At 57.0% G+C, this 27,861-nt stretch overlaps 1 protein-coding gene across 1 annotated transcript in view; it reads left to right on the top strand.

The window, feature by feature from the left end:
• The window catches only part of GALNT9 (polypeptide N-acetylgalactosaminyltransferase 9), a gene marked incomplete at its 5' end in the record, with an annotated part of 92,350 nt that overhangs the window by 5,717 nt on the left and 58,772 nt on the right, over window positions 1-27,861 (top strand). The window contains one exon of the mRNA XM_079942909.1: window positions 19,311-19,491. Coding sequence (XP_079799035.1) covers window positions 19,311-19,491 — 181 coding nt within the window. The remainder of the gene's footprint in view (window positions 1-19,310; window positions 19,492-27,861) is intronic.

Genomic DNA, 27,861 nt, shown 5'->3' with positions numbered 1-27,861 from the left:
CACTTCCGGTCACAGAGGTTAGCGCTGTGCAGACCTGGGCCTCGGCGTTTTCAGGGGACGAGAGGCAGGGGTGCTTCACCCTGAGATAAACACCCCGCACGTAGTTCCCTTGGGAGGAGCGGACCTCACCCGGGCTGGCTCTACCCGCAGACTTCTGTCTGCAGAGCCAGCGGGCAGCGCTTCTAGGAATAATTCATGCAGGCGGGGATCCCGCCTCGGGAGTGTGCCGGGGCTAAGTGATTGCATTTACGGTTCAGCTCAGCAATCTGCACATTTCAAAGTTTCGGCACCGTATTCTGGAAGGACAGCTTATCCTTCGTTGGCTGGAAACTCGACAAAAAAAAGTCTCTATCCATTTCCATGTCCGATGTCCCACTGAGGACATTCCCAGATGGGATCCAGGTCTTGGAACAGTTTGGTCAGCTTCTCTGTTCTGCTCTCAAAAAGCACAGGTACCCTTGAAGGGAGGCTGGCCAGGTGTCAAAGGAGGGAGGGGCAAGGCCGATTCACGGCGAGAGGGGTCCTGGGAAACTCCCCTGCAGGCGGAAGCTCTCCCTCTCTGGAATGATGGAAAAGCTCTTTCATCCGTGTGTTGTTCACTCCTCACGTGTCCCTGATGCCGAGTCAGGAGTCACTGAGCCACGGGTTCCTGCCTCTCGGGGCTGACGTCCCAGGGGGGAGAGTAGTGCTGGGATTTGGACCCCGGCACACTGGCGCCAGGGTCCCTGCCCTGGACCGCCTCCCTGGGGATGGACTGGGAAAGACATCAGCCCGGTCAGCTCGGTGGTGAGGGCTTATGCCTCCGGCTACAGCGAAAAGGACTGCTTGTACTTTTAACAGGATGTAGTCCAGTCAAAGCCAGCTCTGGGCGCTGCCTGCATCTGAGACCCAGCAAGCCTCGATTCCATTTCAGAGAAAGAAAGTAGCAGAAAGTGCCTGGGTTATGCAAGGGGCTATTTTCACACCATGTGAGCGGACTGTGGAAAATGTGTTAATATTCTGTGTGCTTGAGCTCTTAGCAGTGGACGCAGGGAAGGAGGAAATCTTATCTTCCTCGGTGGGGCAGAGCTTTGCAGCTGAAATGTGGCCGCAGAGCCAGACCACCCGGGGAAGCAGCCCTGCTCCCTGCAGCCTCGGGCAGCTTCCTTCACGGCCTCGCTCTCAGTTTCTTCACCTGTAAAATGGGATGAAATACTGATTATCTCCCGGTGTCACCGTGAGAAGTAAGTGAGGGAAGCACGTGAGCTCTTGGGCGATGCCTGGCGCGTGGGTCTCGCTCAGCTGACTTGGCTGAGCTCCAGCTCTCTTTTCCGCTTGTCCACAGTCCCCTGACCTTCCCCCCACCGACTCCGCCAGCCCTGTGGGTCCCTTTCTGACGCAGCCCCACCCCTGCAGAAAAACGCATGGCCCCCAGGCATCCACGGGAAGTTGGGGAGTGGGGATCAGGGAGGTGGTTTCATCCAGTTCACACTTTATTCACAGAACCAGCTCTGGCTGCTTGCAGAGCACAGGACGGGGTGCCCACAGCTCAGGGCCTGGGTGCCTTCCTCTGAGAGTTTACAGCCAGGTGGCGGGGAGGCAACTGCCTGGCATTCTCTGTTCTCTAAGGCAGTGAGTGTGAGTGACAAGAAAGCACGGTGTTGATGGGCTGTGTTGAAGGTCAGGAGGGCTTCCTGGAAGGAGAGGAGTTTGGAGCTGCACACTGGAGTTGGATAGATGACCCAAACCCCAACTGGGAGACCGTGGCAGGTCAGTTCCTCTCGCTGAGCCACGGTTTTCCCATCTGTGAAATGGGGAGGGTGATCATCCTTCCATGAAAGGATTTTTTTTTTTTTTTTTTTTTTTTTTTTGCGGTACGCGGGCCTCTCACTGTTGCGGCCTCTCCCGTTGCGGAGCACAGGCTCCGGACGCGCAGGCTCAGCGGCCATGGCTCACGGGCCCAGCCGCTCCGCGGCATGTGGGATCCTCCCGGACCGGGGCACGAACCCGCGTCCCCTGCATCGGCAGGCGGACTCTCACCCACTGCGCCACCAGGGAAGCCCCATGAAAGGATCTTGAGGCGATTAGACAAGATGATGCGTGTGAAAGTGCCTGACACATAACAGGTCCTCAGAAACGTGAACAAAGACAGTGGAAGGAAAAGAATTGAAATGAGGCGGAATTGGGACAGACGGCTAGCATGGCGCCCGACATAAGAGTTTCTCAATAAATGTCCACTGGACGGGTGGATGGATTTATGGTTGGGGGGAGGGAGGGAGGGAGGGAGGATGTTTGAGTGGACAGGGGGATGGGTGGGGAGGTGGATGGATTATGGATGAATGAATATGGGAGGAGACCCCATAGAGGGTGCAAAGCCAAGCAGTGAGGAAGGGGGACGGGCATCTGGCATGGCTGGAGGAGGACAGAGGGCCAGGAAGGCGGGGGCCCTGCGCGCCCTTGTGGAGATGAACAGCTGGCCTGGCGCAGGTGTGAGGAAGACAGCCTCGTATCCGGCGTGGCCCTGGTGTAAGGGCGGCCCCGCCCTGTGGCACAGTCAAAGGGCGCTGGGCACTGCCTGGGGCTGCAGGAAGCCCTTGCTGCCCCCGCGAACAGGGCTGTGAGGCACGTGCTCCCTCCGGGGCTGCAGATGTCAGAGCAGACTCCTGGCAGCTGGGAGCGAGTGTGCCCAGAGAGCTACCCAGAGAAAATTCATGTGGCTCTGAGACCCGCGGAAGTCAACTGCTAAGCTCTAGGCCTTCACCTCCTCGCCTCCAAGGTCCCTCCACTGCTGGAAGGGCTAGCATCTCTGTTACTGACCTGGTGGCCTGTGGGGTCAGAAGGACCCAAGAAGCAGGGACCTGCTGGTCCTCAGTCAGCGCCACTTAGGGCAGGTGTCTTCACGCTGCACCCCACCTCCCTCCGGAAAGGCAGCTCTTCCGGGCCCAGGACTCTGCCCCCGACCTGGGGCCCTGCGGCTGGAGCGGCCTCTGGGGATTAGAGGGAATCCCTCGGGCCGGTGGGTACCACAGGTCCCCAGCCCTCTTCCTGGTCTCACTTCATCCCAGCGCTAGCGAGGAGCCAGGAGGCCACAGAGCTGTGTTCAGTGAACTTGGAGCCGTCGAGGGCGATTCTGAGGGTGGGTCGGGGACAGCCACTGCCGGTCTGATCTGTCCTGACTCGGCAGCCAGCCCGGCTCGCAGCGGTTCTGCAGATTGGAGCCTGCAGGCCATCCCCCAGCAGGAGCTGGTCTGCCTACCGCAGCCTCGCCCAGCCCTCCGTTCCCGCCTCCGCCCGCGCCACGTAACCGTGGTCGCCGTACCTGCCCACGCCTGGCTGCGCCTGCGCCGCTCTGCCCGCGGGTCTTCTCAAAGGCACTTGACGGTGGGCCCATGACTCTCCTGTCTCGGTGGGAGTGGCTGGGATGCTAAACGTGGGGGAGAGAAACCCAAAGGGCGGGGAAATGCGAACAGCCCCTGTGTCAGGAGCCGTTCGACCGTGTGTCGCCAGGAGGACAAACGACCCGAGCGCCCGTCGTGCTGAGTGTCACGCGCGCCACCTCGTCCAGCCCCACAGCAGCCCTGGGATGGGGGCTCTGCCCCCTTCACCCGAGGGAGGCACGCGAAGGCTGAGCGTCTCACCTGAAGTTAGGACGTGGGCGAAGGTGGGGTTTGAATCTTGGTGGCTTGGCTCCAGCCTCCAACTCAAACACATTCCAGCTTGATTTGGGGGGGAGGGGGGGTTAGACCAGGAGCAAAACGAGGCGTCGGACTCGGCCCCGGCCCGGCTCTGGGTCCTGGAGAGCCGGCGCCACAGCTGTCCAGGGGCTCGGGTCTGAGGGGACGCGAGTGGCTGATGTACATTTAGGGAAGCCCTTGAGCTGAGACTTCCTAGTTGACGCCAGCGCGGATTAAGGCTTTGGGGGTGTTGGGAAGGACTGAGTGTATTTTGCGTGAGAGAAGGATATGAATTTGGGGGGCCAGTGGTGGAATGCAATGGACTCAATGTCTGTGTCCCCCAGATTCCTACGTTGGAGCCCTAATCCCAGTGGGCTGGTGTCAGGAGGTGGGGCCTCTGGGATGTGGTTGGGGGAGATGAGGTCATAAGCATGGCCCCCATGATGGGATTAGTGGCCTCGTAAGAAGAGGAGGTCGGGGATCTCATTCTCTCTGCGTGCACACGCCGAGGAAGGGACCCCTGAGGACGTAGCAGGGGGGCCGCCATCCGCAGGGCAGGGAGAGGGTTCTCATCAGGAACCAAATCGCTGTCTTGATCTGGACTTCCAGCCTCCAGAACCGTGAGAAACAGATGTCTGCTGTTAGGCCCCCTGTCCGTGGTGCTGGTTACGAAGCCCAAGCTGACTGAGCCGGGGGTCCCACGCCGTGGGGCGCTCTGCATCCTCAGGGTCAGCGTGAGCTCTTACGCTCGTCCGTCATTCTTTGTCTGGAAGGACACTCTCTGCAGACGGAGCGTGGGGGCAACACCCCTGGCTCCAGTTCCGTTTCCTTCGGTGGGCGCCCTGCAGCGGCCCCTTCGTTCGTGCATATGTGCCTTCATTCATTCATTCATTCGCACCTACTATGCACGAGGTCCTGGGGCTCTGGCCTGAGTAAGGCGGGCAGCCCCTGCCCCAGGATGTCAGCAGCTAGGCCCAGGGTGGGGCCGGGCCCTCTGTACCTGTCCAGTGGGGCTAGGGGCACAGAGCCAGCCTCACTCTCTGGGCTGCCCGGACTCTCGGCTCCCTGGGGACCTGAGTGTGGGCTCTGAGGTCTCCTCCTGCCTGTGACCCCCAGAGCGGGGCTGGCCTACGGGACAAGCATTTCCCGGGAGATTCTGCCGTCGGGACCGGAGCCCGATGCGGTGGGCGTGGGGAAGGTCGGGCCCTAGCCACCCTGACATCCTTGGGCAGCTTCGCTCAGAGCCAGGTCACCACTGAAGGGACAGGATGCCCAAATGTCCCCCGTACCCTCTCCCCAGCAGTGATCAGGCCCAAATTTGGGGCAGGTTGGCCCAAGAGCTGGCCGAGGGACATTCCACGGCCCATGTGCTTTACAAAGTGAAGGAGCTAGGAAAGGCATTTCGCCAGATGTTTCCAGTCATCGCTTATCTCCCAGGCTTTGGCCCCATAAATATTCATATTAGTTGAACAGGAGTATTATGTATGAAGATTCATCAAATACCAGATTAGTCTCAGCGCGAATATATTTTACAGGTATTGCCACGTCCTGCGAAATATTCATGGCTTCATAGTTTCAGAAGGGCAGTCCGCCTTCCCACTATTGACAATATGTTATTGCTTTGGGTCCCCAGGGAATCTTAAAAGACCTGTCTGTAATGAAATTAGCCGTTGTGTTTGGAGAGAGTGGCTAAACTGAAGCTGGGAGGGACGTTATCTTCGAAGGCGAACCAGGGGCTCTCGCTTTAATCTCCTCTTTGTAATCATCAGAATTAATAATCAGGCACGTTAAATCAGCCCAAGTTCTCATAGGGGAAGGAAAGAGGGAAGCCGGGGCCACCGTTGCCACCCCTCATCCCCCCAACCCCAAGGTCACGGGCACTGGAAGGACACCACCTAGAGCCCGGCAGGTGACGGGCAGGTGACGGGCAGGTGACGGGGGATTTCTCCACTGCGCACTGTGGAGTCCCGCTTGCTGGGTGATGTTAGGAGAGGGGATTGAGGGCCTCTTTGATCCGAGGGCAGCGTGAGGACCCACAACCCGGCAGTGCCCGTCTGAAGCCTGTCTCTGTTCTCTCGAGTGTCCTGGTGTGTTTGCTGCGTGCTGGTCATCGTCAGGAAACACGGAGTTGTGGCCTCATTGGAGGCCTGGACGGGCAGGGTCTTTGTCTGCGCCATTCCCCAGGCCTCCCAGAGGCTGTGTGCCCCACACGGGGGTCCGTCTGGCCCTCTGACTTCCTTCCCCCTGTGCCCCCAAGTCCACAGAGTTCAGAACATCCTCCAGGGAAAAAGCAAGTCCTGGATTCATCTCCCAGATCTCCACTGTTCTTCACGCTCATCCCAGTAATTTCTTCCCGTCTTGTCAGATACTTAGTGCTTTTTCACAATTGATTTTGTTACTTTGTTTTAAATCTTAGTGGTTTTAGGGCGGCGGGTCAGTCCGACTGGCCTGTCCTGTCCCTATGGGGACTCTGCTGACGGAGTCCCCTTCTCTAGGCCGCCAGCGGCCGTGTGTCCCCAGGGGTGTCCCAACACCGAGGCCATACTTCACGGGCCTGTCCAACCCGGTTGCCAAAGGTGTCTTCATTCTGCTTCTTCCTCTCAGATTATCTTGTGACCGGCAGCCTCTCCATTTGGGCTGTTTCCTCTCTCAGAATATTGGCTTAAGTCGCTATGACAGATGGAAATCAGTGATTCAAAGAGAAGCTGGAAGCCTGAAAGCCACGCTTCCTTCCAAGTTGAAAAATTGCAGTCGCCCACGTAGCCCAGGTTTCTGTGCTGGAAGGAGTGGGTTGGCCAAGTGTGAAATGACTCTTCTGGGGAGAGGATGTTCCGGGGGGTGGTCCTCGGGAGCTGGCGGCTCCATCCACGTCCCGGGAAGGCTCTCGGCTCAGGGTGGGCAGCCAAGTCCTCCTTGGGTGGGAGGCCACTGGCTGGGGGAGGCGGCTTGGCCTTTCTTGTTGCAGTGTCCTCTTATTCCAAACTTGAGCCCCCTCGCCTCTCTGGGTGAAGAATTCAGAGTCCTGACAAAACCCCAACTGACATGACCTAACTGCACTGTGCTTTGTTTTTCTTGCGAACATGAAATCCCGAGGCTGGTAGTTGTCCTCAAGAGCCCAACCCCATTTGAATCGCAGCTCCCCCCTTCCTCTCGTGTGGCATTCCACCTCATGGTCACACGACGGCTGCTCCAGCCCCAGACATTGAGTCCTAGTTCCAGGTAGGAGAAAGGGGGAAGGGCTGTAGATAAAAGGCAAAAACCAAAAACAGACCCCACATATACCAGCTGAGTCTCTGCCCCTTTTAGACACGTTTCCCAGAAATTCCACCCAGCGAATGCCATCTAAATTTTATTGACCAGGTTCTGGTCACATGCCACTCCTAGCTGCGAGGTCAGCCCAGGGAGGCGAGCCTTTTAGCTGAAGGCATTTCTCTCCAAAACAAATTGAGGTTCTACTAATAAAAAGGTTGGAGAGAATAGATGCTGGCCAAGCAACCACAGGGTGTGCAGCTGGCCCTTTTCCCCCTCCTACCCACCCCTCCCTCTCCCCCTTCCCCTCCTCCTTCCCTCTCCTATGAGCTTCCTGGGGCCGCTGTAACAAATGACCACAAACAGCGTAGCTTTAAACAACAGGAATTTCTTCTCTCACAGTCCTGGAGGCCGGAAGTGTGAAATCAAAGTGTTGGCAGGCTGATCCCTCCTGGAGGCTCTGAGGACGTCTGTTCCAGGCCTCTCCCCAGCTTCTCGTGCCCCGGGCAATCCTCGGCAGTCCTTGGCTTGTAGACGCCTAATTCCAACCTCTCTCTCCCTCACCATGTGGCGTCTCCTTCTGTAAGTGTCTCTCTAAATCGTAAGGACGCAGGTCGTTGCATTTAAGACCCACCCTCATCCAGAAGATTTCATCCAAAGTCCTGACCTTAGTTACATCTGCAAAGACCCTTTTCCCAAATGAGGCTACTTTCACAGGTTTCTGCTGGACAGCGCCTCAGGGGCCACCATTCAACCCAGCACCCCTCTCCAACCATCTAAACCAGGGGCACAACCTCTCGACCTCCAGGGCACCGTGCAAAACCTGCAGGGACGGCGAGAGAGCAGAGGCCTGCCTGGGGCGGGGGTGGAGCCCATCGCTGCCCTGTGGAGAAGCAGGCCCCTGCGGCCAGCACGCCAGATCCTTCCAAAGAGCTGGAGTCAGGCTTCCACGTGAAACCCGCATGGGCTGATTTCCAAGAGCACCACATGGGGAAAACACCAGGACCCACAGCAGCACCTCTGGGGCTTCTTCCCTGCTCTAGCCCCGCTGGTTCCTCCTGTTGGCTGGTCCTCTGCAGGGTCCGGACCGTCCGCATTAGCTGAGGGTCAGCGCCCGAGGGTCCCGAGGCGTGTCCAGCTGCCGGGCACCTCAGAACCCAGGCACCTTCGCTCTAGCCGGCTGCCCTGAGGTTCTGAGGTGCCCAGCAGCTGGAGAATCCCCGGGCCAGGGCTCATCTCCAGAGCACCTGGACTCCTGGGCCAGTGTACCCGGGCGCCTGGACTCCACCAGCTCATGTGGCCCCTCAACAGACGCCTTCCGCCTCTCCACCCCCCAAACCTTTGGGTCTGACAGTCTGTGCTCCCGCCATCCCTGGGGCGCCACGGCTCACGTGTGCTGACGGCAGATGAAAGGGCTTCGACTGCCCAGCCCAGGGCTACTGGCAAGGGCTGGTGAGAGCAGACCATCCCAAGACCCCAGCTCTGGGGGCCTCCCCACCTTGGCGGGCAGGTCTCCAGCAAGCGCTCTGCCTGGTTCCCTGCCACATCCTGGGGACATCAGGGCCCCAGGGCAGAGGAGCGAGAGAGGAACCGCCCAGGACGTTAGCTTCCCCTGCTGTTGCAGCAGGTCTGTCTGTCGAGTTCATTTCCTGGAGCTGCGGTGACAGCCCACGTGTTGGGGACTTAACACCACGCAGATCTGTTCTGTCACAGTTCCGGAGGTCAGGAGCCCAAAATGGGTTTCCCTGGGCTACGGTCGGGGTGTGGGCAGAGCCACGCTCTCCGAAGCCTCCGGGGGAGGATCCTTCCCGCCTTCGCTGCCCGCTAAGCCTCCACGTCACAGGGCTTCCTCTCTGTCTCTGTCAAACCTCCCCCAACCCTCTCCATTCAGGGACACTTGCGATGGCGTTTAGGGCCCTCCTGGGTCACCCACCTCTGCCCATCTCAGGGGTCTTAACTTAATCCCACCTGCAAAGTCCTGTTTACCATTTAAGGCAACGTGTCCACAGGTTCTGGGGATTAGAACCTGGTATCTTTGGGAGCTATTACTTAGCCCACCACACTGGTCCTGGCTAACTAACAGATAGAGACCCTATTTGTTACTTAACTTATGAGATTTTTTCCCAAAATATGAATGAGTTGCTGATATGTAGAGAGATGAATCTGTACTGCTGCTTTCTCTCGAAAGTCTAGAAGAGCTGGTGGCTTTGGACCTGTTAGATCCGGAGCAGTGGTCCCCGCAGGTCGGACGTGTGCACCCACTCACCGCAGTCCCCACCCCTCCCTATTGCCCTATGACACATGCCGAACGACAGTCCCTATTTATCATGAAATGCCTTTGTCACTTTTCTCGGGGCACAACAAGAGAAAGCGTCTGGGAAACGGGCTCCAAACTCCTCCCCTCGGCTCCTGAGTCATCTCCTCAGTTGCACCTTCCTGCTGTCCTGCCTTCCAACCCACAGTCAGTCCCCTTCCCCCCGCGTGAATAGGGTCTCCCACCCGCGCTCGGATAGAGACATCTCGCCACCGCGTCTTCCAAATTATCTCTTGTAATTAGAAAAGTGTGCTCCCTCAGGTCGTGGGAAAGGAACTTCAAATGATTATTCCATAAAAGTAGAACTGCTGTGGGCGACCGGCGGTCTTTCACATTAGTGCACGATCCCTGCCAGTTACCGCAGAGATGATGAATTTGAGACGGTTCACCAGGCCCTCAAACGGAAGACACTTTACCTCTGGAAAGTCAAATTGTTGCCTCTGAAGCCGAATGTGTTTCACCAGAGGTGTCCCCTCGGGCTCTGGGCCAGAGCAGCCGAGCAGAGAATGTTCTGGAGGCAGTGGGCACCCCGACGGGCACCCCACCAGTAGGAGCATGCTGGGACTTTGGATCTGGAAAGGGAGCCTTGCTTTCCACCCGACCTTGACGAGTTGCTTCCTACAGCTCGGGACCCACCCCTGCCCCCTCCGCCTGGGCTCCCAGCTATCTGGGCCCCTGGGAGAGCCACCCACCCACCAGGCCTCTGTGCTGGGGCCTCAGGCCCTGTTCTGCCTTGGCCAGCTCAGCTCCTGTTTACCTGGGCTGGGCTGGACTGCCCCTGAGTGGGCCGCCCATCCGGGCTGGGATGGAGAACACCTGAACGGGCAGCCTCCCTCTGTGGAGACCAGGATGGCCCTCAAAGCCCTTATTCTCGGTGCTCAAGATACCAGAGGAGGGGGCTGTTCTCCTGGTTATTAATCTTCCTGGGGCACATGCCCACCGTTGACCAGTGTCCAGGGGATGAAGTGTCTCATTGGAACCCTGTGGCGGAGAAGGCAGGCCACATGGGTGACAGCCATGGAGAGGGCCGGTTCCTGAAAGAACTAGAGAGGGTCTGCTGAGGTCGGGGGGAGAGAGAGGGAGGGAAGGCACTGGGTCACCCGTGCCTACAGGCCACCTTGCCCGCAGGGAGCCCTCATCCCCTCCCACCTGGACGCCACCGCCAGACCGTCAGACTCAGCACAGGCCCCTCCGAGCCCCCTCCACCCGATGGTTAGTGTTCCTGGCCCTTCTGTGGGCCCCTTTCCTGCAGGTTCAGAAAGCTCCCCGGAGGCTCCAGGAGGCCGTGTCTGAACCCCCAACCCCAGCCTGGCGGGGCAGCTGCCCTGTGTCTTCCCGTGAGCGTGGCTGACCTCAGCACACTGGCCCACGGCTGCGTTTGTGTGACTGTCTCCTGCCCGAGCGCAGGCATTGCGCGTGTTCCCCGGGAACCTACGCACAGCACCTGGCACGGGTCCTGGCATTTGAGATGCTTCATGCGTTTTTGATGAATGGTTGAAGGAATAAACGGTACGGCCACAAGATGAGACTTTATGTTCGCAGTCGTGAAAAGTGATGCCTACGCAGAATTTCTGCGACATGAGAAAATGCTTAGGACGTAGTGACGAGAGCAGAATGCAGGCGTGTATATACGCCATGTGTATTTATTAAACTCAGTTGAAACTATTATATACAATCTTATAAAAACAATCTAGAGCGCTGAAATACTGATACTGGTTTTCCCTGTGGAGTGAGACCCTGGGTAGCCCTGTGGCGTGTGTGTGTGTGTGTGTGTGTGTGTGTGTGTGTGTGTGTGTGTGTGGCTTCAGAACTTTCTGCAATGAGTATTTATGATCTTTTCAATCAGGAGAAACGCACTTTCTAATTAGAGAAGTAAGAACGTATATTGCTGGCAACAACATAAAACAAATCTAAACTTTCTGGAAAGTAATTTGGCGCCAAGATCCACGAAAATATTTTATCCTTGACCCAGCGGCTCAATATCTGAATAAGGAAACAGACCTAAATGCATAAAATAAATAAACAAGTCAATGTACAGGACACAGGAACTGTTAAGTAAATGTTTAATATCTTGGTGCTTTAAAAGGTGATCATTAATTATAATTATTATCGAGTCATATATAACAGCATAGGAGACACTGACAATAACTTTAAGTGGCAGCAAAAGAAGGAGGCAGACTTGCCCCTTGGTGCCCCCCCGGCCCCTCCCCAAGGGCAATGCAGGAGCGGGGAGCCAGCGGGCGCCAGGGAAGCCTGGGCCGTCCGATTCCCACTGAGCTGGAGAAGCTCCCTGAATGCCAGTGGGCAGCTCATCTTTGGGAGAGACGTGAGGCCCCTGTGGGTGTGCCGAGGGGCTCCATAGATCTCCCGAGCAGGGCTTGTGTTCAGTCTGGATGCTGTGACGGGGCTGCACCTGTTATCCACCGTCACCTGGTCGGTCCCCGTGCCATGCTGACTGTGGGTGTTCCCGGCACCATCCCTGCCTCTAACCTTGACTGGCATTCCCCCCCTACCCACAGAGGGAGCCCCTTACCTGGCTGGAGGGGAAGTGTGCGACCAGGAGCCCCGTGGACCAGCAGGTGCTGGGAGAGCCTCCCGTGGCTCACCTGTAGTGTGGGCCTGAAGCTCACCCCCGCGCCCCCTCCTGCCTGGGCAAAATGAAAGCCAGGTGTATTTCACTAAAATGCTACCAGGAGGGTGCATCCTTCCTGCCCAGGGTGTAGTGCAGGACCTTCCTTTCATGAGATGGTAGTAATAGTGACAAGTAATTGCAATTAAAATGTCCTTGATGTCAAAGTGAAAAGCTGGTGACCTTTCTGAGTCCCCTCTAAGAAGCTTCTTTGAAGTTTACAGCACGTGGCTAAGAGGCTGGGCTCGCCACCTGCTGGCTCTGGGGCCACGGCGAGCCTCGGTGGTCTCCTCCGTGAAGTGGGGGGATGAAGGCGCCTGGCACAGAAGGGTCCGTGGGGAGTAACGGAAGCAGGTGTGGGCAGCGCCTGGCACGGGCGGGCCAGTGCGGCAAAGGTCAGCTGTGACCTCCAGTCCCAGAACTGCGTTGAGGATGCTGGCTTTGGTTTCTTTTGTCAGAAAAGCTGTCCGACAGAGGTTTCCGAGCTAATGAATGCAAATTTCCCATTGTTCTCAAAATCACGGCTATTCAAGGACGAAATGACAAGTTTGCGGCACCCTCCACTGGAGGAGGAGGTGGAGGGTTTCAAACAGGAAAAACAACCCCTCTGCTCCTGTTAAGGAAGCCGGTGCCTCTGGAATCTGCACCCACATCCGCGCAGGTCAGCCTGACAACGGCCTGAGCGTCCGTCGGATGTGAGGGACGCTGCACCTGGGCACGTGCCGTTCTCAGGATCCACCGGCTGCAGGTCACGTCCCAGCGGGCGGCGTGAGTGGTGGGTCTGTGTGTTCGTTTCCACAAGCGGATGGCTGAAACAAGAGTCATCCGTTCCCTCACGGTTCTGGAGGCAGAAATCTGCAGCCAACGTGTGCGCAGGGCCACGCTCCCTCTGGAGGCTCCACGGGAGAGTCCTTCCTGCCTCTTTCAGCTCCTGGTGGCCCCAGGTGTCCTGCGCTCGCGGCCACATCACTCCCAACACCGCCTCTGTGGTCTCATGGCCATCTTCTCTGTGTGTGTCTGTGTCCAAAATTCCTTCTTCTTTTAAGGGGCTCAAGTCATTGGGTTAGAACCCACCCCAAGTCAGGATGCCCTCATTGTAAATGACTACATCTGCAAAGGTCTATATCCAAATAAGTTTGCACCCACGGGTCCCAAGCGTCAGGACTTGGGTGTATCTCTGGGGGCCACAGTTCAACCCAGAACCGTCTGGAGAATCTGGTTTCTTGCTCTTTCAGGGGCCCTCGCACCGAGGCTGGCTAATTGGAGCAGGAGCCCCAAGAGGCAGGGCAGGAACGAGGGCACTTTGCTGCCTCCCCACACCCCCACCCCCAGCCCTCCGGTCCCAGCCCCGCCCCTGCCCCACCCCGGCCCCGGCCCCGCCCCACCCCCGGCCCCACCTCTGGCGCCCCCCCTGGCCCCAGCCCCGCCCCTCCGGCCCACCCCAGCCCCACCCCCGCCCCAGGCCCCATCCCGGCCCCCACCCCCGGCCCCACCCCCTGCGGGCTGCTTGGTGATGCCGGGAGCTGAGAGATGTGAGGACAAAAGCCCAGTTGCAGACTTGGCTCCAGCAGGCCTCGGCAGGCCCTACCTGGCCATCGGTTCAGTGGGCCTCAGACCCTGCAGTAACGGCCGAGCCATCTTTAATCTTGACAATTTTCTTCTCTCTCCGTTTGCCCTCGTTTCCCGGGGGTACCAATCAATCCCGCCTCTTAGAAGGAATTCTTCGGGAGAAGAGATGTGAGTCAACGCTGGGACACGAGAAAAATGTGGGATGAGAGCTCCGGGAGCCCTGCGGGGAAGCACCGATGTGCGCGACTTTCCTTGAAAACGAAACGAGATCCGTGGGTTCTCAAGCAGGCGAGCGGTTACAGGTCTTTACTGCTCTGGAGACTACGACGGGGGCTATCAGAGACCCGCGGCGGGTAGCTCTGACCCCTTGCCTCCCCGCAAGGGTGCTCTGGGGGGCCAGCCTCTGAGAGCCGCTGCAGCCTCCTCTGGGTCGGCCGTCTCCGCAGAGCCAAGAAGGCCCAGGGTGAGGCCCAGAAGGTGCCGACCCAGGATCCTCCCCTTGCTTCCAGCCCCACTGGAGCCCCAAGGCCGGGTGTGCACCACGTTCTCGCCTGCAGTGCGTCTTGTACCTGTGGCGGGGTGAAAGGCGGTGAGCGCCTGTTCCACGGCAGAGGTCCTCCGAGTGGGGTCCCCAGCCGGCAGCATCAGCATGCCCTGGGGGCTTCTCAGAGGTGCCAGTTCTGCCTCCGGCCCACCCCGGACCTGCGGAATCAGATGCTCCGGGAGGGCCCCTGCAGTCTGTGTCCTCCAGGGGTCGCTGCCCACGTTTGAGAACAGCCATCTAAGGGCAGCTGTTGCTCCGCGGAGCCCCCGCCTCCAGGGCCCAGCAGGAGAGTGTCTCGGGGGTACAGCCCCTTGGGGTTGGCGTGCTGGCTCCCTGCCCACCCTCTCTGTCCGTCGGGCTCAGTCATTCATTCTCCATCCACTCTCCCAGCTCATGTCCCTCCGGGCTCTGTGGCTGCTGGGAGATCAGCAATGAAGAGCACGGACAAGGCTCCCGGGGCTTTGGTTCCAGCGATGGCCAGTGTCCAGCTGGTCCCACCAGCACGTCCGCAGCGGTGTTTTGTGGTCATTTGCGGACGTGGGCACCTGGCAAATGGCTGATTCAAGGAGCAAAGTCGTGGAGGACTTTAAGAGACGGGGACCCTGAAGGCGGGCGTCTCCTTGAAACTTGCACCCCAGGCACCTCACTCTAGTCCCAGCTCTGCCGTGAGGAGTGTCTGCAAGAGGAAACTGGACCCTGTCTCACGAGGCAGGTGATTCGGAAGCTCCGGGAGAATCAGCAGCACACAACAGTGAAGCACCTTCCCTCGGCGCCACACCGCCTGCGTACAGAGGCAGGTTCTGGTGCTTGCAAACTGCGTGACCTTGAGCAGGTCATTGGACCTCTCTGTGCCTCAGTTAGCTCATCTGCAAAATGGGGTGAATTATAGCCCTACCTCACAGGGGTGTTGTGGGGAATGAATGTGCTGGTATCTGAAGGACACATGCTAGCTGAATGTTAACTGTTATCATTCTTACACGTTCATCTTAGAAAGCTGTACAGAAAGTCAAGCTGCAAACCTAAAGCAAACCAAAATATGCAGACTTCGGGGAAATTAACAGAGTATCACAAAAGCAATCAATACTGCCTTGACATTTGGAAATTCTTCACTAAGTGCACGGGTTCAGTTAGTGATAGAATTCCACTTCAGTCCTCATGGGCCCTCATTGCTTGTCTCCACAGTGAATAATATTAACATAATCACAGTGTGGCAAATGTGGACTCCTCTCTCGTTTTGGAATCAACCCATGGACAAATCTGTGGAAAGCCCAGTCGCAGTTACAGAGCAAAATGTAGATGTTACAAATGATCTTTGACACCATAAAAGGGATGGTGCAGCTAAGCGGGAGACGCAAAGGAAGTATGTTAATGTCTTTTCTTTTGCGATTCAACATTTTATTTATTTATATTGTGATAAGAACACTGAACAGGAGATCTGACCTCTTAACACATTTTTAAGTGCACAATACAGTATTGTTAACTAGGCACAGTGTTGTACAGCAGACCTCTAAGTTTATTCAGAGGTGTGGGTGTGTGTGTGTGTGTGTGTGTGTATCCCTGGAACAAATATATATAACTGAAACTTTATACCCATTGAACAGCAACCCCAGGAGTATGTTAATTTCTCCTGTAACCTGGTAAGGAGTCCATAGACAGCAGCTAAAGTTGATACTTCCAGAAATAGAGCCTTAAGTTTCCTTTTAAGGTCACAAAAGTAACCACCAGAACAACTAAAAATAATAACATAGCTAAGAAAAATCAAGGGAGGCAGGAGCAGGATGTAGGCGGTAGGGAAAATGGACTAAATCCTCATCTTTCATGCCAGGAAGTCAAGGGAAATAGTCTCTGGCTGACAAAAACTAGACCCATAAAATTACTCTGCGTGTCCACAGTGGACAAAATGAGAAGGCCTAACACCAGAAAAAGTCATTTCCTTTGGAGAGAGGGAGAGAGCACGGGAAGCGCTGGCTCTTCATTTTGTAGCTTTTTCTGGATGGTTTGAATTTCTCAACAGGTGCATATTTTGCTTTTGTAAGCGGAACCTGGTGTGATGGCCTCAGCCATGCTGCCGGGGCCCGGCTGCAGCAGGCGGTCCCACCCGGGGCAACCCCTCCCTCCGGCCACCTGAACGCACTCTGAGGCTGGGCTGCCATGAGCAGCGAGACTCTCTCTTCAGGTGTGGAAGCACATTTGCCTGTGGGAGACGTCTATTTACAAACCTTTCAAAGAAACTGCAAGTACAGTACAGACGTTTAAAAACAGCATGATTATATATATATATATATATATATATATATATATATATATATATATATAGCAGTATTAAGATAAGCGGAAGTGATTTGTGTCATGTGATTTTTCAATTTTACATCCAGTGAGTATCCTTCAGTCCTACATAGATACCAACGCTACATTTGTCATTTACAATGGAGTATTCCCAGGCCTTCCCTGGGGGTCCAGTGGTTAAGACTCTGCACTCCCAATGCAGGGGCGCGGGTTTGATCCCTGGTCTGGGAACTGGGGGAGGGGGGGGTCCCTGGAGCCTGCGACCTTGGCTCTGGTGATCAGAGGAGCCCCCGGCTGTGTGGAGGATGGAGGTCGGCTCCCCACCCCCGCCCTCGCTGGGAACCGCTAAAAGACAAACTGAGGCATATTGCAAATTTTAAGATTATATTGGACATGGGAATTCCCTGGTGGTCCAGAGGTTAGGGCTCCGGGCTTCCACTGCAGGCGGGCGTGGGTTTGGTCCCTGATTGGGATCCCGCATGCGCACTGCCAGCCAAAAGATAAAAAGGATTATATTTGGACAAAAATTGATTGGAATGGGGCAACCTAGAACTGGAAGTGGTTAGGAGCGCCCCACCCATAGCAGCTGGAGAAAGTATAGATTAAGCGCTGAAGCAAAGCAAAAGTGATCGTTAACTGGTATGGCTGAAAGCCCAGCTGTGAGTGGTTGGCTGAGATTGGCTGTGTGTGATTGGCTGAGAGTGGCTGTGTGTGGTTGTCTGTGATTGGCTGAGATTGGCTCTGTGTGGTTGGCTCTGTGTGATTGGCTGTGTGTGGTTGTCTGTGATTGGCTGAGATTGGCTGTGTGTGGTTGGCTCTGTGTGATTGGCTGTGTGTGGGTGTCTGTGATTGGCTGTGTGTGATTGGCTGTGATTCTCTGTGTGTGATTGGCTGTGTGTGGTTGGGTTTCCGTTTCGTAACCTTGAGGCATTCACAGGCGTAGGTTTGGGTTTGTTTGCACACAGGCCATGTGTTAGACCCCCCAGCCAAGTGGCCTCCTTGTTTAACTAATTTAAAAACCTAAGGAGGGAGTGGGTGTCACAAAAGAAGATCCTGGTACCCAGTGTGGGGCAGCGTGTGACATCAATGTTAGATATTTCCCTGAGTTTATACTTCTAGTGGCCTGAGCTAGGACCAGAGACTTCTCTATGGAAGCTATTAACTGCATCTCTGGGATGGGAATTCATCCCAACTCTTTCTGGCTTAAACTTCTGCTCCCCGGAACTCACTCCCAAAACCAAGATGCCCCAGAATCACCCATCCCAGAGAGAGCAAGGGGTGTTGTCCTTGCTTGACTGGCACTGCTCTGGTCCCTGGCATCAGGGGGGTGATGTCTCCTCTCCTGGCACAAGTGACCAAATAGAACATTCCAGAAAGCACTCCCTTGGCCTGGCCTTCTCAGGCACCCACACATGCACACACACCTTGGTCATCCCGGGAGGGCTCCTTTTCAGCCAATGCCACCTTCCACCCCGGTGGTCCCTGTTCTTGCTGCTGTCACCATTGAGTAGCTTCCTCTGTTCCTCCAGTTTTGTAAATAGAGTCGTACATATGTTTTCCTCTGTGTCTCTGGAGGCTTCTCGCTCAACATAATGCTTTTGAGACTCATCCAGATTGTTGCATATTTGGTAGTTCCTTTGTTTTTATCCCAAAGTAGCGTTCCATTGTGTGGATGTACAATTAGTTTAAATTATAAAGACCAACAATATCAAGGATTGGTGAGCAAGGGGGGCAGCTGCTTTGCATTTTTAAAGTTAATTTATTTTTATTTTATATTTTTAAAAAACCGTGAGCGTTCCCTGGTGGTCCAGTGGCTAAGACTCCTTGCTCTCCATGCAGGGGGCCCGGGTTCAATCCCTGGTCAGGGAACTAGATCCCTCATGCATGCCGCAACTAAGAGTTCGCATGCCACAGCTAAAGACCCCGCGGCAATGAAGACCCGGGGCAGCCAAAATAAATAAGTAAATATTTTTTAAAAATAGCTTTTGCTTTTTAGAACAGTTTTGGGTTTATAGAAACATTGAGTGGCAGGTACAGAGAGTTCCCATGTCGCCTCGCCCCCGCCCAGTTTCTCCTGTTATTAACACCTTGCATTGATGTGGTACATTTGTTACAATTAGTGAACCTGCACCGACGCATCGTAATCACTGAAAGTCCGCAGTTTACATGAGGTGTTAGACCTGCGCGGTCTCCTAGGAGTTTCGACTCGCCCAGGAAACAACAAGAGTCGGAAGTCGATGCAAAACGCAAGAGGTTTATTGAAGGCCGGTGCACCGGGGTTCCTTGGTCCTCACGCAGGAGGTCGAAGAAGGAACCCCTTTTGGGCGCGAATATGTCAGTTTTATAGGTTCCCACTTCCCCGTATGTAAATTATAGATTTGGTTGTGTTCTCCTGCTGATTGGCCCCGGCTTAGGCTCGGACCAGAGAGGGAACTTATCCCCAGCTGTCTGATTGGTCTTTGACAGACACCTATTTTGTTTATCTCCCTCCTTCTCCCCAGTTGCCTGATTGGTCTTTGACAGACACCTATTTTGTTTATCTCCCTCCTTCTCCCCAGCTGCCTGATTGGTCTTTGACAGACACCTTTTTTACATTTTGTTACCTCCCTCCTTCTCGGAAGGGGGCCGGACATCCTGGAAATTCACCCATTGTCTAAGAAGCCCCTATTGTCTGGAGAGTTCTTAATCATTAGCTGGAACAATGTCCCTCGAGTCCCACAGAGGCTTCACTCTCGGTGCCGTACATGCTCTGGGTTCGGACAAATGTATACGGACATGGACCCACCATTACAGAATGATACAGAGTAGCTTCGCTGCCCTAAAAGTCCTCTGTGCTCTGCCTGTTCATCCCTCCCCACAAACCCCGGCAACCACTGATCTTTATACTGTCTCCATAGCTTTGCCTTTCCTGCAGTGTCCTAGAGCTGGAATCCTGCAGTATGCAAGGAATTTGCTGAGTTTGCACCTGAAAAAAGGGCCTTTTAGGGTGAGGCTGGGAGAAGGGCGGGGGAAGGACACGGTCGGTCCTGGGACGTGCCTGACCCCCTCTTTTCTCCGTTCCGCCAGGGCTCGCCAAGCCCATCGGTCTGGTGGAGGGGCCGGGCGGCCTGGGCCAGGGCGGCATGGCGGCCACACTGCGTGACGACAGCCAGGAGACAGAGGGCAAGTTCGAGGAATACGGGTACAACGCACAGCTCAGCGACCGCATCTCCCTGGACAGGACCATCCCTGACTACAGGCCCAAAAAGTGAGTACGCCGCCCCTCCCACAGACACCTCCAGGCAGCGCCCCGCAGGCCTGGGCTCCTGGCACCCAGATGTTCACAGGATCTGCTGGACAGGCAGAGCGGAGGGAGGGGGGCCCTGGCAGGTGGGGCACCCCCCATCCGTCTTCTCTGCTCTCGGCCATGGGCATCCTCTGCAGGTGCCCAGTACAGGACTGAGGCTGCTCAGGGACGGCGCCGCCCAGGAAGCTGGGCAGCGCCATCGCCGATGCTCCAGGTGCCGCGACCTATACAAATGACACAAGTGACAAGCGACACAGCTTGAAGCACAGTCTCTGCCAAAGGCGTCTGTCCTCCCGCCTTTGGTGCAGGAGCCGCGATGGGGGGCGGAGGTCCTGCTTGAAATGAGCGTCGCCCGTGTCTAAAAGGCGTTCTATTTCTGTCACTTGCCTGTAAACCCCTGTCCCCCCCCCTCCCAAAGCCACAGCAGTTGATTAGTCAGAAAAGTCGGACCCCTCGATGGCTGTGCCTTGCCTTCTGGTCACTCAGGACTCCTGGTCTCAGATCATCGCCTCCTGTAGTAAAGCAGAGGCGAGACTAGAACAAAACTCCGTGTTGAGTGGACCTCACTGCTTTACTAACTTCCGCCGAGCAGGGCGCCTGCACCCTGGACATGAAGCCAGGCTCCTTCCTGTGGCCCTGGCCGCAGGAACTCAGCCCGCCGCTCGCAACGTTGAACAGGACAGCACTTTCAGCAGCACCTTCTTCCTGGCAGGGGCCGCAGTGCAGGGCTGGGCTGGGCCGGGCAGCCGTGTGGTCAGAGTTGCCGCTCTGAGTCCTGAGTCCGCGGAGCAGCCTTCAAGGAAAGGTGGGTGGGGGGTGCGGGGGAGTGTCTCCTTTTAGCGCCTGTCTTGGTTTGCCCCTCTTCCAGTTGTGGCTTCTGAGGTAGGACTCTGGTTTGGGAAGTGGTCCCAGAAGCCCTGGGAGGGGGTGGGAAGGCTGACAGGGAAGGGCCCGGAGCGTGAGAAGGTGCATCATCGTTGCGGGTACAGGTGGTCGGCCGTGGATCAGCTCCACTGGGGACACAGGGCCTCGGGGCTCCCCCAGCCCAGGGAGGACCAGGGAGCGGTTCTCACAGACTCCCTGTTCCTCCAAGCTTGAGGGCTTGCTGTGCGAGGAGTGAGGTGAGATGCCCAGAAACGAGTTTCTAGGGCGCTGGGGCAGGGCCGGCAGTGAGCGCGTGGCCGCCCCAGGGAGTGCTGGGGCCTGGGGCGCGGGGACCAGCGCGTCTGCCCAGGTTCCGTGCTCTAGCCGCAGCCGGGATGCGTGAGCTGCAGAGTGGGAGGTTAGGCCGTCTCGTGACTCCATTCCTGTCGCGTTGTACCCAGAGAGCCTGGAGCAGGCGGCTCCCCCCGCCTTGACCACCGCGGCTCGTGATGGCGCTATTTTATTTTCATCGCATTTATTTTCATGGTTACCGTTGATTTAGCATAAGTGGTGCTGCTTTGCCTTTGCAGCGATGAAATAAAGGTGCCGTTTTGAATTTAAAAAATGCATTTAGGTGTAAAACAGGCCAATTTGGAGAAACATACAAAGTAAATAGTAACGCAGGTGGTGCCGAGATGTGACGGCAGTCACGGACGCGGACCTGAATGAGTCAGGGGCTCTGAGGGTGTGTGTGAGTGTGTGTGCACGCGTGTGCGTGTGCATGTGTTTGAGTGTGAGTCGCCTTCTGAAAGCCCCCGTTGTGTCCTGACTTTTGGAGGATGAACTAAGTCGCCCACCAGCAGGGTCAGCACAGCTGCTGGCGTTTAGCTCTGAGCGCCTGGGCAGCCCTGGTGCGGTTCGCGGGACCCCCCAAGGCCAACCTCAAGTTCAATAACTCACTAAAATGAGTCATAAGGCTCAGCAAAGCTGTTACACGCGTGGTGCAGTTTGCTATCGCTGAAGGACACCAGGCAGGAGTTTCCCGCTGGCCCTCATGGTGGGGCTCCCAGGGACGGTGCCTGATTACCCCAGCAATGAGGTGTGAGCACACTATGACATATTGCCAGCCGCGGGGCTCCCTCGAGCCTTTTGTTTGTTTGTTTTTTCCCTTGAGCCTTGGCGTCTGGGTTTTTACTGGCTGACCTCAGTCTCCAGCCCCTGCAGAGGTCAAGCCGAGACCCCACATGAATCCCACTGTAGCAAAGACCCCCTGGCAAGGCCCCAGGCCTCCAGGTGAAGGTGACGCTCTTCTCAGGCAGGATGTTCCAAGGGCTCAGAGGTCACCTCCCAGGAGCTGCAGGGCATGGATGAGCCAGACCTGTTGCCTTGGCCCCTTCCTGTGCACGTGGTCCTCGTGGGGACACCTCAGCTGACTTGGTACGGAAGTGGCCCCGTGCTCCACCTTCCTGAGCCACGCGGCACATCGTGTCACAGCACCCCGTCCCTGTGACTCCGGGGCTTGCAGCCCTGGACTTGGGTCGGAGGCAGTGGGGGGCGTTCTCCTGCTGCGTCTCCTCCTCCACCTCATAGCACTTGTTGTCATAGCTGAAGACAGCCCCTTCTTGCCCTGTTTCCCAGAGATCGTGTTCTTTTGCTGGCTCTGCGGAACCCTCTAGAACCCCTCCACGCTGCCTCTGCATGGCTGGACCCCTTGCCCAGTGGGCATTGGGCTTGAGTCCAGTCATGACCAAGTTATGATGAAGGTGAAGCCTCTCTGTGACCCCCTGAATGCCCCCAGGGCCCGCTTTCAGAGCAGTCCCAGCCCACAGGGGTCCAGCCCCCCACCCCCAGCCCTGGGCCAAGGGCAGGGGTCTCCCAACGGTCCTGCCGCATCTCCCAACATCAGAGCAGTGGTGCTTACAGAACAGATGTGCGTCTGCGTGCAGCAGACGCTTGTCGGTCGCCTCCTCAAAATCCAGTTCTCTTTCTTCGGGCAGTAGCTCCCTGTTTCCATGTGGGGACCCATGGAAACTTCCCACCCCTGCTGCAGGGTGGGTCACATGACCAGGGCTAAGCCAATCAGAGCTCACGGTCCACCAGCCACAGTGATTGGCTCAAGGAGATCACATGGTCTAGGCCAGTCCAGCATGAGCCTCGGAATTACCTGAGGCTACTGGGGGGGGAAAACCAAGATTTTCCTCAAAAGTAAAAGTGCAAGTTTAGGAGCCTGGGATCTGCACTATCTTATCATCATGAGGGGAGAGCTTGAGCTCCCAGGGCGCACTTGTGAAACCGAAGAAAAAAATCCGGTTGCAGGGCATGGCAGAGCTGGGATGTGGGGAGGAACTGGGTTCCAGTGCTATGAGCACCTGGATCCAGCTGTCCCTGAAGCCACTTGCAATAAATTACAAATAAATTTTAAAAATAAGTCCGCTAGACTCTGCAGTAAATTAGTGTACACACATACACATATATACTTTAAATTTTTTGCTTAAGCAAATTTGCACTGGATTTTCTGCTTTTTAAGCTGAAAGGGCTCCACCCGATGTGTGTGGTGTGTCACTGCACACTCTCCTGTCCTCGGGAGCACTGTCCTCCCATGTCTTGCTGGGCCTGGGATTTGCTCAAGCAGCAGGAGCGATTCTGGCTTTCCCTTTGAGGATTCAGATCCCCCGTAAGAAACCTCAGCCTGCCGAAATAAAAGCTGACAGAGTGATCAATCCCAGTTGTCACTCTCACGTCACAAAAGAAGACATCAGGGCGAACTTTGAAAGAGCTGACCTTTACACTCTGCCTTAATTGACAGAAACCTGCTTTACAGAAACTCTGATTTGAAGGGGCGGAGCTCTCTGCCTCCCTGAATTAGAGAATGTGGATTTTATCTAGTTACTTACCTGGTTGTTTATATCCCATTTCTTCCCAAAAAAGAAGCGAGGAGGCTTTGGCGCCAGGCACATGGGCAGACCACCCCTCCTGCCCCCATGGGCGATGTGGCTGAAGAATCAGAAGTGGAGAGGGGCCTTCCCACGCCCCTCCCCCACGCCCCTCCCCCCAGTGCCCTCCTGTCCCACAGGCTCCGCCCGGGGCCTCTCTGGAGCTTACTCAACCCAGAGCTTCCCTCTGCACGCAGGGGGCTGCATCATGGGGATTTTTCAAAGCAGTGACAGCCCTCATGAGAGCCTCGCTTAAAACACGGGCTCCAGTCCCCCAGGGGCCTTTCTGACGAGGAGCTGGGGTCTTCTCATGAGCATGACCAGGCATCCAGTCTTCTATATTTGGAAGTGAGATCTTCCCTGACCTTTAGTCCTCCAACAGGAATTCCCCTTATTGCCTACCATTCTGGGGGCTGGGTTGGTAAGACTTAAAACCCAGTTTGAAACGGCTGAAGCAAAAAAAGGGAATGTATTGGCTCAGGCTCTGAAGGGTAGGCTTTCAGGCACGGCTTGATCTAGGGGATGCCGCTGTTACATCAGCTCTGCCTGCCTTCAAGTCGGGTCAGTCAGGATCCTGGAAGGAAATCGGTGACATCCTCAGGAGGGATGTGGGCAGAATCCAGGAACCCCACGAGGGCTGTGAGGCACCCAGGGAGCGCAGCAGCGGCTGAGAAAGCTGCTCAGTGACATACAATATCCTGGAGCCTGATGTTCTGCAGTGGGCGGCGTCAGAAGACTTTTCCTGAAAAAGGCCGTGTGTAAAAACCTCCCTGTTTTTCTTTACTCTCACAAGACTGCCACACTCACAGCACTTGTGACATCAGGTGTGTGGGGCTTTCCCACACCAGCCAATTCTCTGACACCAGCTGCGTGTCCTGCACTTCAGTTCAGTGCTGACACTCTCTGCCTGCAGTCGGCGTCAGACCCGCAGGTGCAGGGCTTAGACGCCAACCTCAGCTCCAGGCTCTGCCCCGGCACTTGTGACCCCTGCTTGGCTTCAGACACTTGCTAGGACTGCGCACGGAACTCAGGGACACTTGTGTTTACTGGCGTGTTCTAGAATGAGGACGCGATGAAGGACACGGGGGAGGAGCCGGAAGAAGCGCTGCGCAGCGGGAAGCCTGGGAGGGTCCTGAGCACACGAGCGTCTGTCCCTGAGGAGCCGGGGTATCCCACGCTCCTGGCACTGGATATGTTTGGGGCCCAGAAACGCTCCAAATCCCGTACTTCAGAGGCTTCATCACGTTGGCATGATCCATTTTTAGCTTCGCTTTCAGCCCCTCCTCCCCAGAGGGTGGGGAGGAGGGGCTGAAAGCGCCAACTTTTTTTTTTTTTTGCGTTACACGGGCCTCGCACTGCTGTGGCCTCTCCCGTTGCGGAGCACAGGCTCCGGACGCGCAGGCTCAGCGACCATGGTTCACGGGCCCAGCCGCTCTGCGGCATGTGGGATCTTCCCGGACCGGGGCACGAACCCGCGTGCCCTGCTTCGGCATGCGGACTCTCAACCACTGCGCCACCAGGGAAGCCCAACTTCTAATCGTGCTTCGGTCCTTCTGATGACCAGCCCCCAACCAGGAGCCCACCCAGAGTTGCCTCATTAGAACAAAACTCCCTCCCGTCAGCCAGGGACTCCCAAGGCACTCGGAGCTCAGTGTGAACACTCCGACCTCGCCCATCGCCCTGGAGGTTCCAAGGGTGCGGCTCTGTGTCTGAGAACCGGGCGCAGAGACCAGTGCATGTTTCTCGTTACTTCATGAGCCAGACAGTACCTGTTTCAGGCTTTGGGGCCGCGCGAGAGCGGCCACAGCCAGTAGGTACATGAGCGGGCGTGGCTCTGGCCCCAAAAAACTTTATCTGCAAATCCAGGAGGCAGCCTGTTGTGTGGCGTGATTTCCCCGTCTTACCTTCCTCACGTCACCCGGTGTGACCGATCGTATTTTCCAAAGGTGGACGCAAACCCCTCGTCTGGAACCTTGCCCCGCCCGCATCAAGAGGTGGAGACAGTGTCCGTCCCCTTGCAGTCAGGGGGCTTTTGAGGCTGGTCATTCCATCGAGGAGGGCGGACGTGAGGCTGTGGAGCTCTAGGGCTCCCCGCCAGCCCGGCAGGCGCCCTGGACCAGGGGCCGCCACGTTGTGAGGAAGCGCCTGCGCGCTCCGGCAGAGCGTCCATGCGGCCGGGCGCCGAGAGCCGGCGCTCAGAGACCCGCCAGCCGGTGCCGCCTCAGCCCCACCCGACGGCCCGCTCCACAGTCCCTGACCCGGCACTGCCAGCTGACACCTGGCAGGGGGCCGCAGCAGGAAACGAGATGACGCCGACCCCGCGCTGAGGATGCCTGGCGCCCGCGGGAGGAGGCCTGAGGCTGGCGCTGCAGCGGGCTCGCTCGCGGGCACCGGGGGAGCCTTGCGCTCCGCAAACAGCAGCCGCTGCGCGTTGTCACACATCGGTGGCCGTGCCCGGTGCCTAGGGGGCCCTCAGGAAATATGCGTGGAGGATTAAATGAATCAATACATAAACGCAAGCTCTGTCTACGCCCGTTTGAAACTTTCAGTTTGGTTTCCTGAACAGCCTTTAGCCCCCGGAGCCCATCCATCCAATCTGGCAGGTGCAGTCATCAGAACACACGCGGGTGGAGGAGCGCGTGCGTGTGTGTGCAGGCACACGTGCGTGGGCATGTGCTCCCACCTCAACTGGCAATTCCATCCACTCTCAAACCGAAGTCCTCTGTGCCTCTCTCCATTGGATGCATTATTGATCTCCCTCTGCCTGGGGGTGGGCAGCTTTCCTGATTAAGCGGTGGCTTTAACTATGCCGCAAAGCACATAACAAAGGTCTTGATTATTAAGACTGGCCCACGGGATAATGGAAGGAAGACTGGCAAACCCAAATTAAACGGCATCGTAAAAATGAGCGGCCTCGTCCGAGGCCCCGTCCTGCGTTCCCGTGCAGTGATGCCCCCCCCCCCCCCCCCCCCGCCTCGTTAGGGCTGGAGAAGTCTTAGTGCTGTGAACCGTCTCTGCTGCGCGTGGCTCGGCGGTCAAGGGTAATGAGTGTGGATTTAGCGGATGGTGATCGCGAGGCACTGGAAACAGGCACCGCATGCCACGTGCCAATCCGGCTCCACATGGGGGCTCTGATGCCACTGGCATTGAGGGTCTGCAAGTGGAGGCAAGGGTCCCAGATAACGGGATGGAAAGCACCGTGCTGTCAGGGAAACGGGCTGGTTTCTTTCCTCCTGCTGCAGCCAGTAGACCCCCTTCCCTTCCCACCAGGCCCAGGAGCCCAGGGAAGGAGATGCTTGGGGAGGGCGGGGGCCCCTCAGCTGAGGCTGCTCCTCCGCCTGGGAGGCTCGCCGAGGGGAACAGGCCCCACCCGCTCACCCTGCTGTGTGCCGGGCTCTTCCTTAGAGCCAGCTGGTCCCCCTGCAGCAGGGTTGGAGGCTAACAAAGCCAGACAGGAAAATCGGAGGCCACCTGCCCCGTGGCTCCGTCTCAGCTGGGGATTTGCTGGGAAGGGGGAGCCCACTCAAGGGCCCCGTGGAGGGTCCACTCGACGTGGGGCTGCCCCAGATCCCGTCGGGGGCCGGACAAACAAGTACCAGGGTCCCACCTCTCCCTTCCCTCCCACTGACCACCCTAAGGGCTCACTGATGATCCCCAGGGCCCTGCTGGGGCTGCTGGGGCAACAGAAGACACCTGCGCTGAGCTGGACCCTGGCATGGGGCGGGTCATCGGCCTCTGGCCCAGCGACCGCAGGGACTGCCCTAGGGAGTGCCTGGAGGGGCTGGAGGTCGCAGGCCCTGAAGGTCGCACACTCGGGCCCCGATGGACCTCACTGCCCAGGCAGAGACACTCCAGGTGGGCGCAGGGGTCCTCTGCAGCACTGCACCCAGGGCTGTGTGCTCTGGCCACCCTCGCAGTCCGCTCGCTCTCCTGGGCACGAGCAGGCCTCCAGGCAGCCAGACGGCGACCGGGCCTGTGAGCGCGCGACCCCACGTGTTACTGTCCCACCGGGCTCCTATGAGGGGGGTGTGAGGGGCCTTTCTGTGCACGGGCCAGTGTTCTGTTTCTGACCGGCTTTTGCTCTGAGCTCTGAGGGTGGCGTGTGTGCTCATTTCTCCTTGAACACGTGGTGCAGTGATTCTCATGCATCTCAGCCCGTGTCTCTCCAAAGGTGCGTATGGGTCGCCCGCAGCTGTGAGTGAGGGCCTGGGTGTGGAAGGGTGAGTCTGAGACCCGTACTCACCCTTAGCTCCGCGCACAGGCTCCTCCAATGAATATGAGCCATTAATGTCTCCACAGAGTGCGGCTGTGCGTAAGGTGCCCGTGAGGGCATGTGTGTGAAGGCATCATGGGCAATGTCTCCACAGAGTGCGGCTGTGCGTACGGTGCCCGTGAGGGCGTGCGTGTGAATGCATGATGGGCACGTGTAATGCGCGTGTGCACATCTATGCTGTGTGTGCAGTTTGTGTATTTGCAGTGTTTTCCTTGTGTGCACGTGTGCTTGTGCACGTGTGTAGTATACGCATGTCTGGGT

Source organism: Stenella coeruleoalba (genome assembly GCF_951394435.1).
Source record: "Stenella coeruleoalba genome assembly, chromosome: 14".
Lineage (NCBI taxonomy): Eukaryota > Metazoa > Chordata > Mammalia > Artiodactyla > Delphinidae > Stenella > Stenella coeruleoalba.
This window is presented reverse-complemented; position numbering and strand designations above follow the sequence as displayed.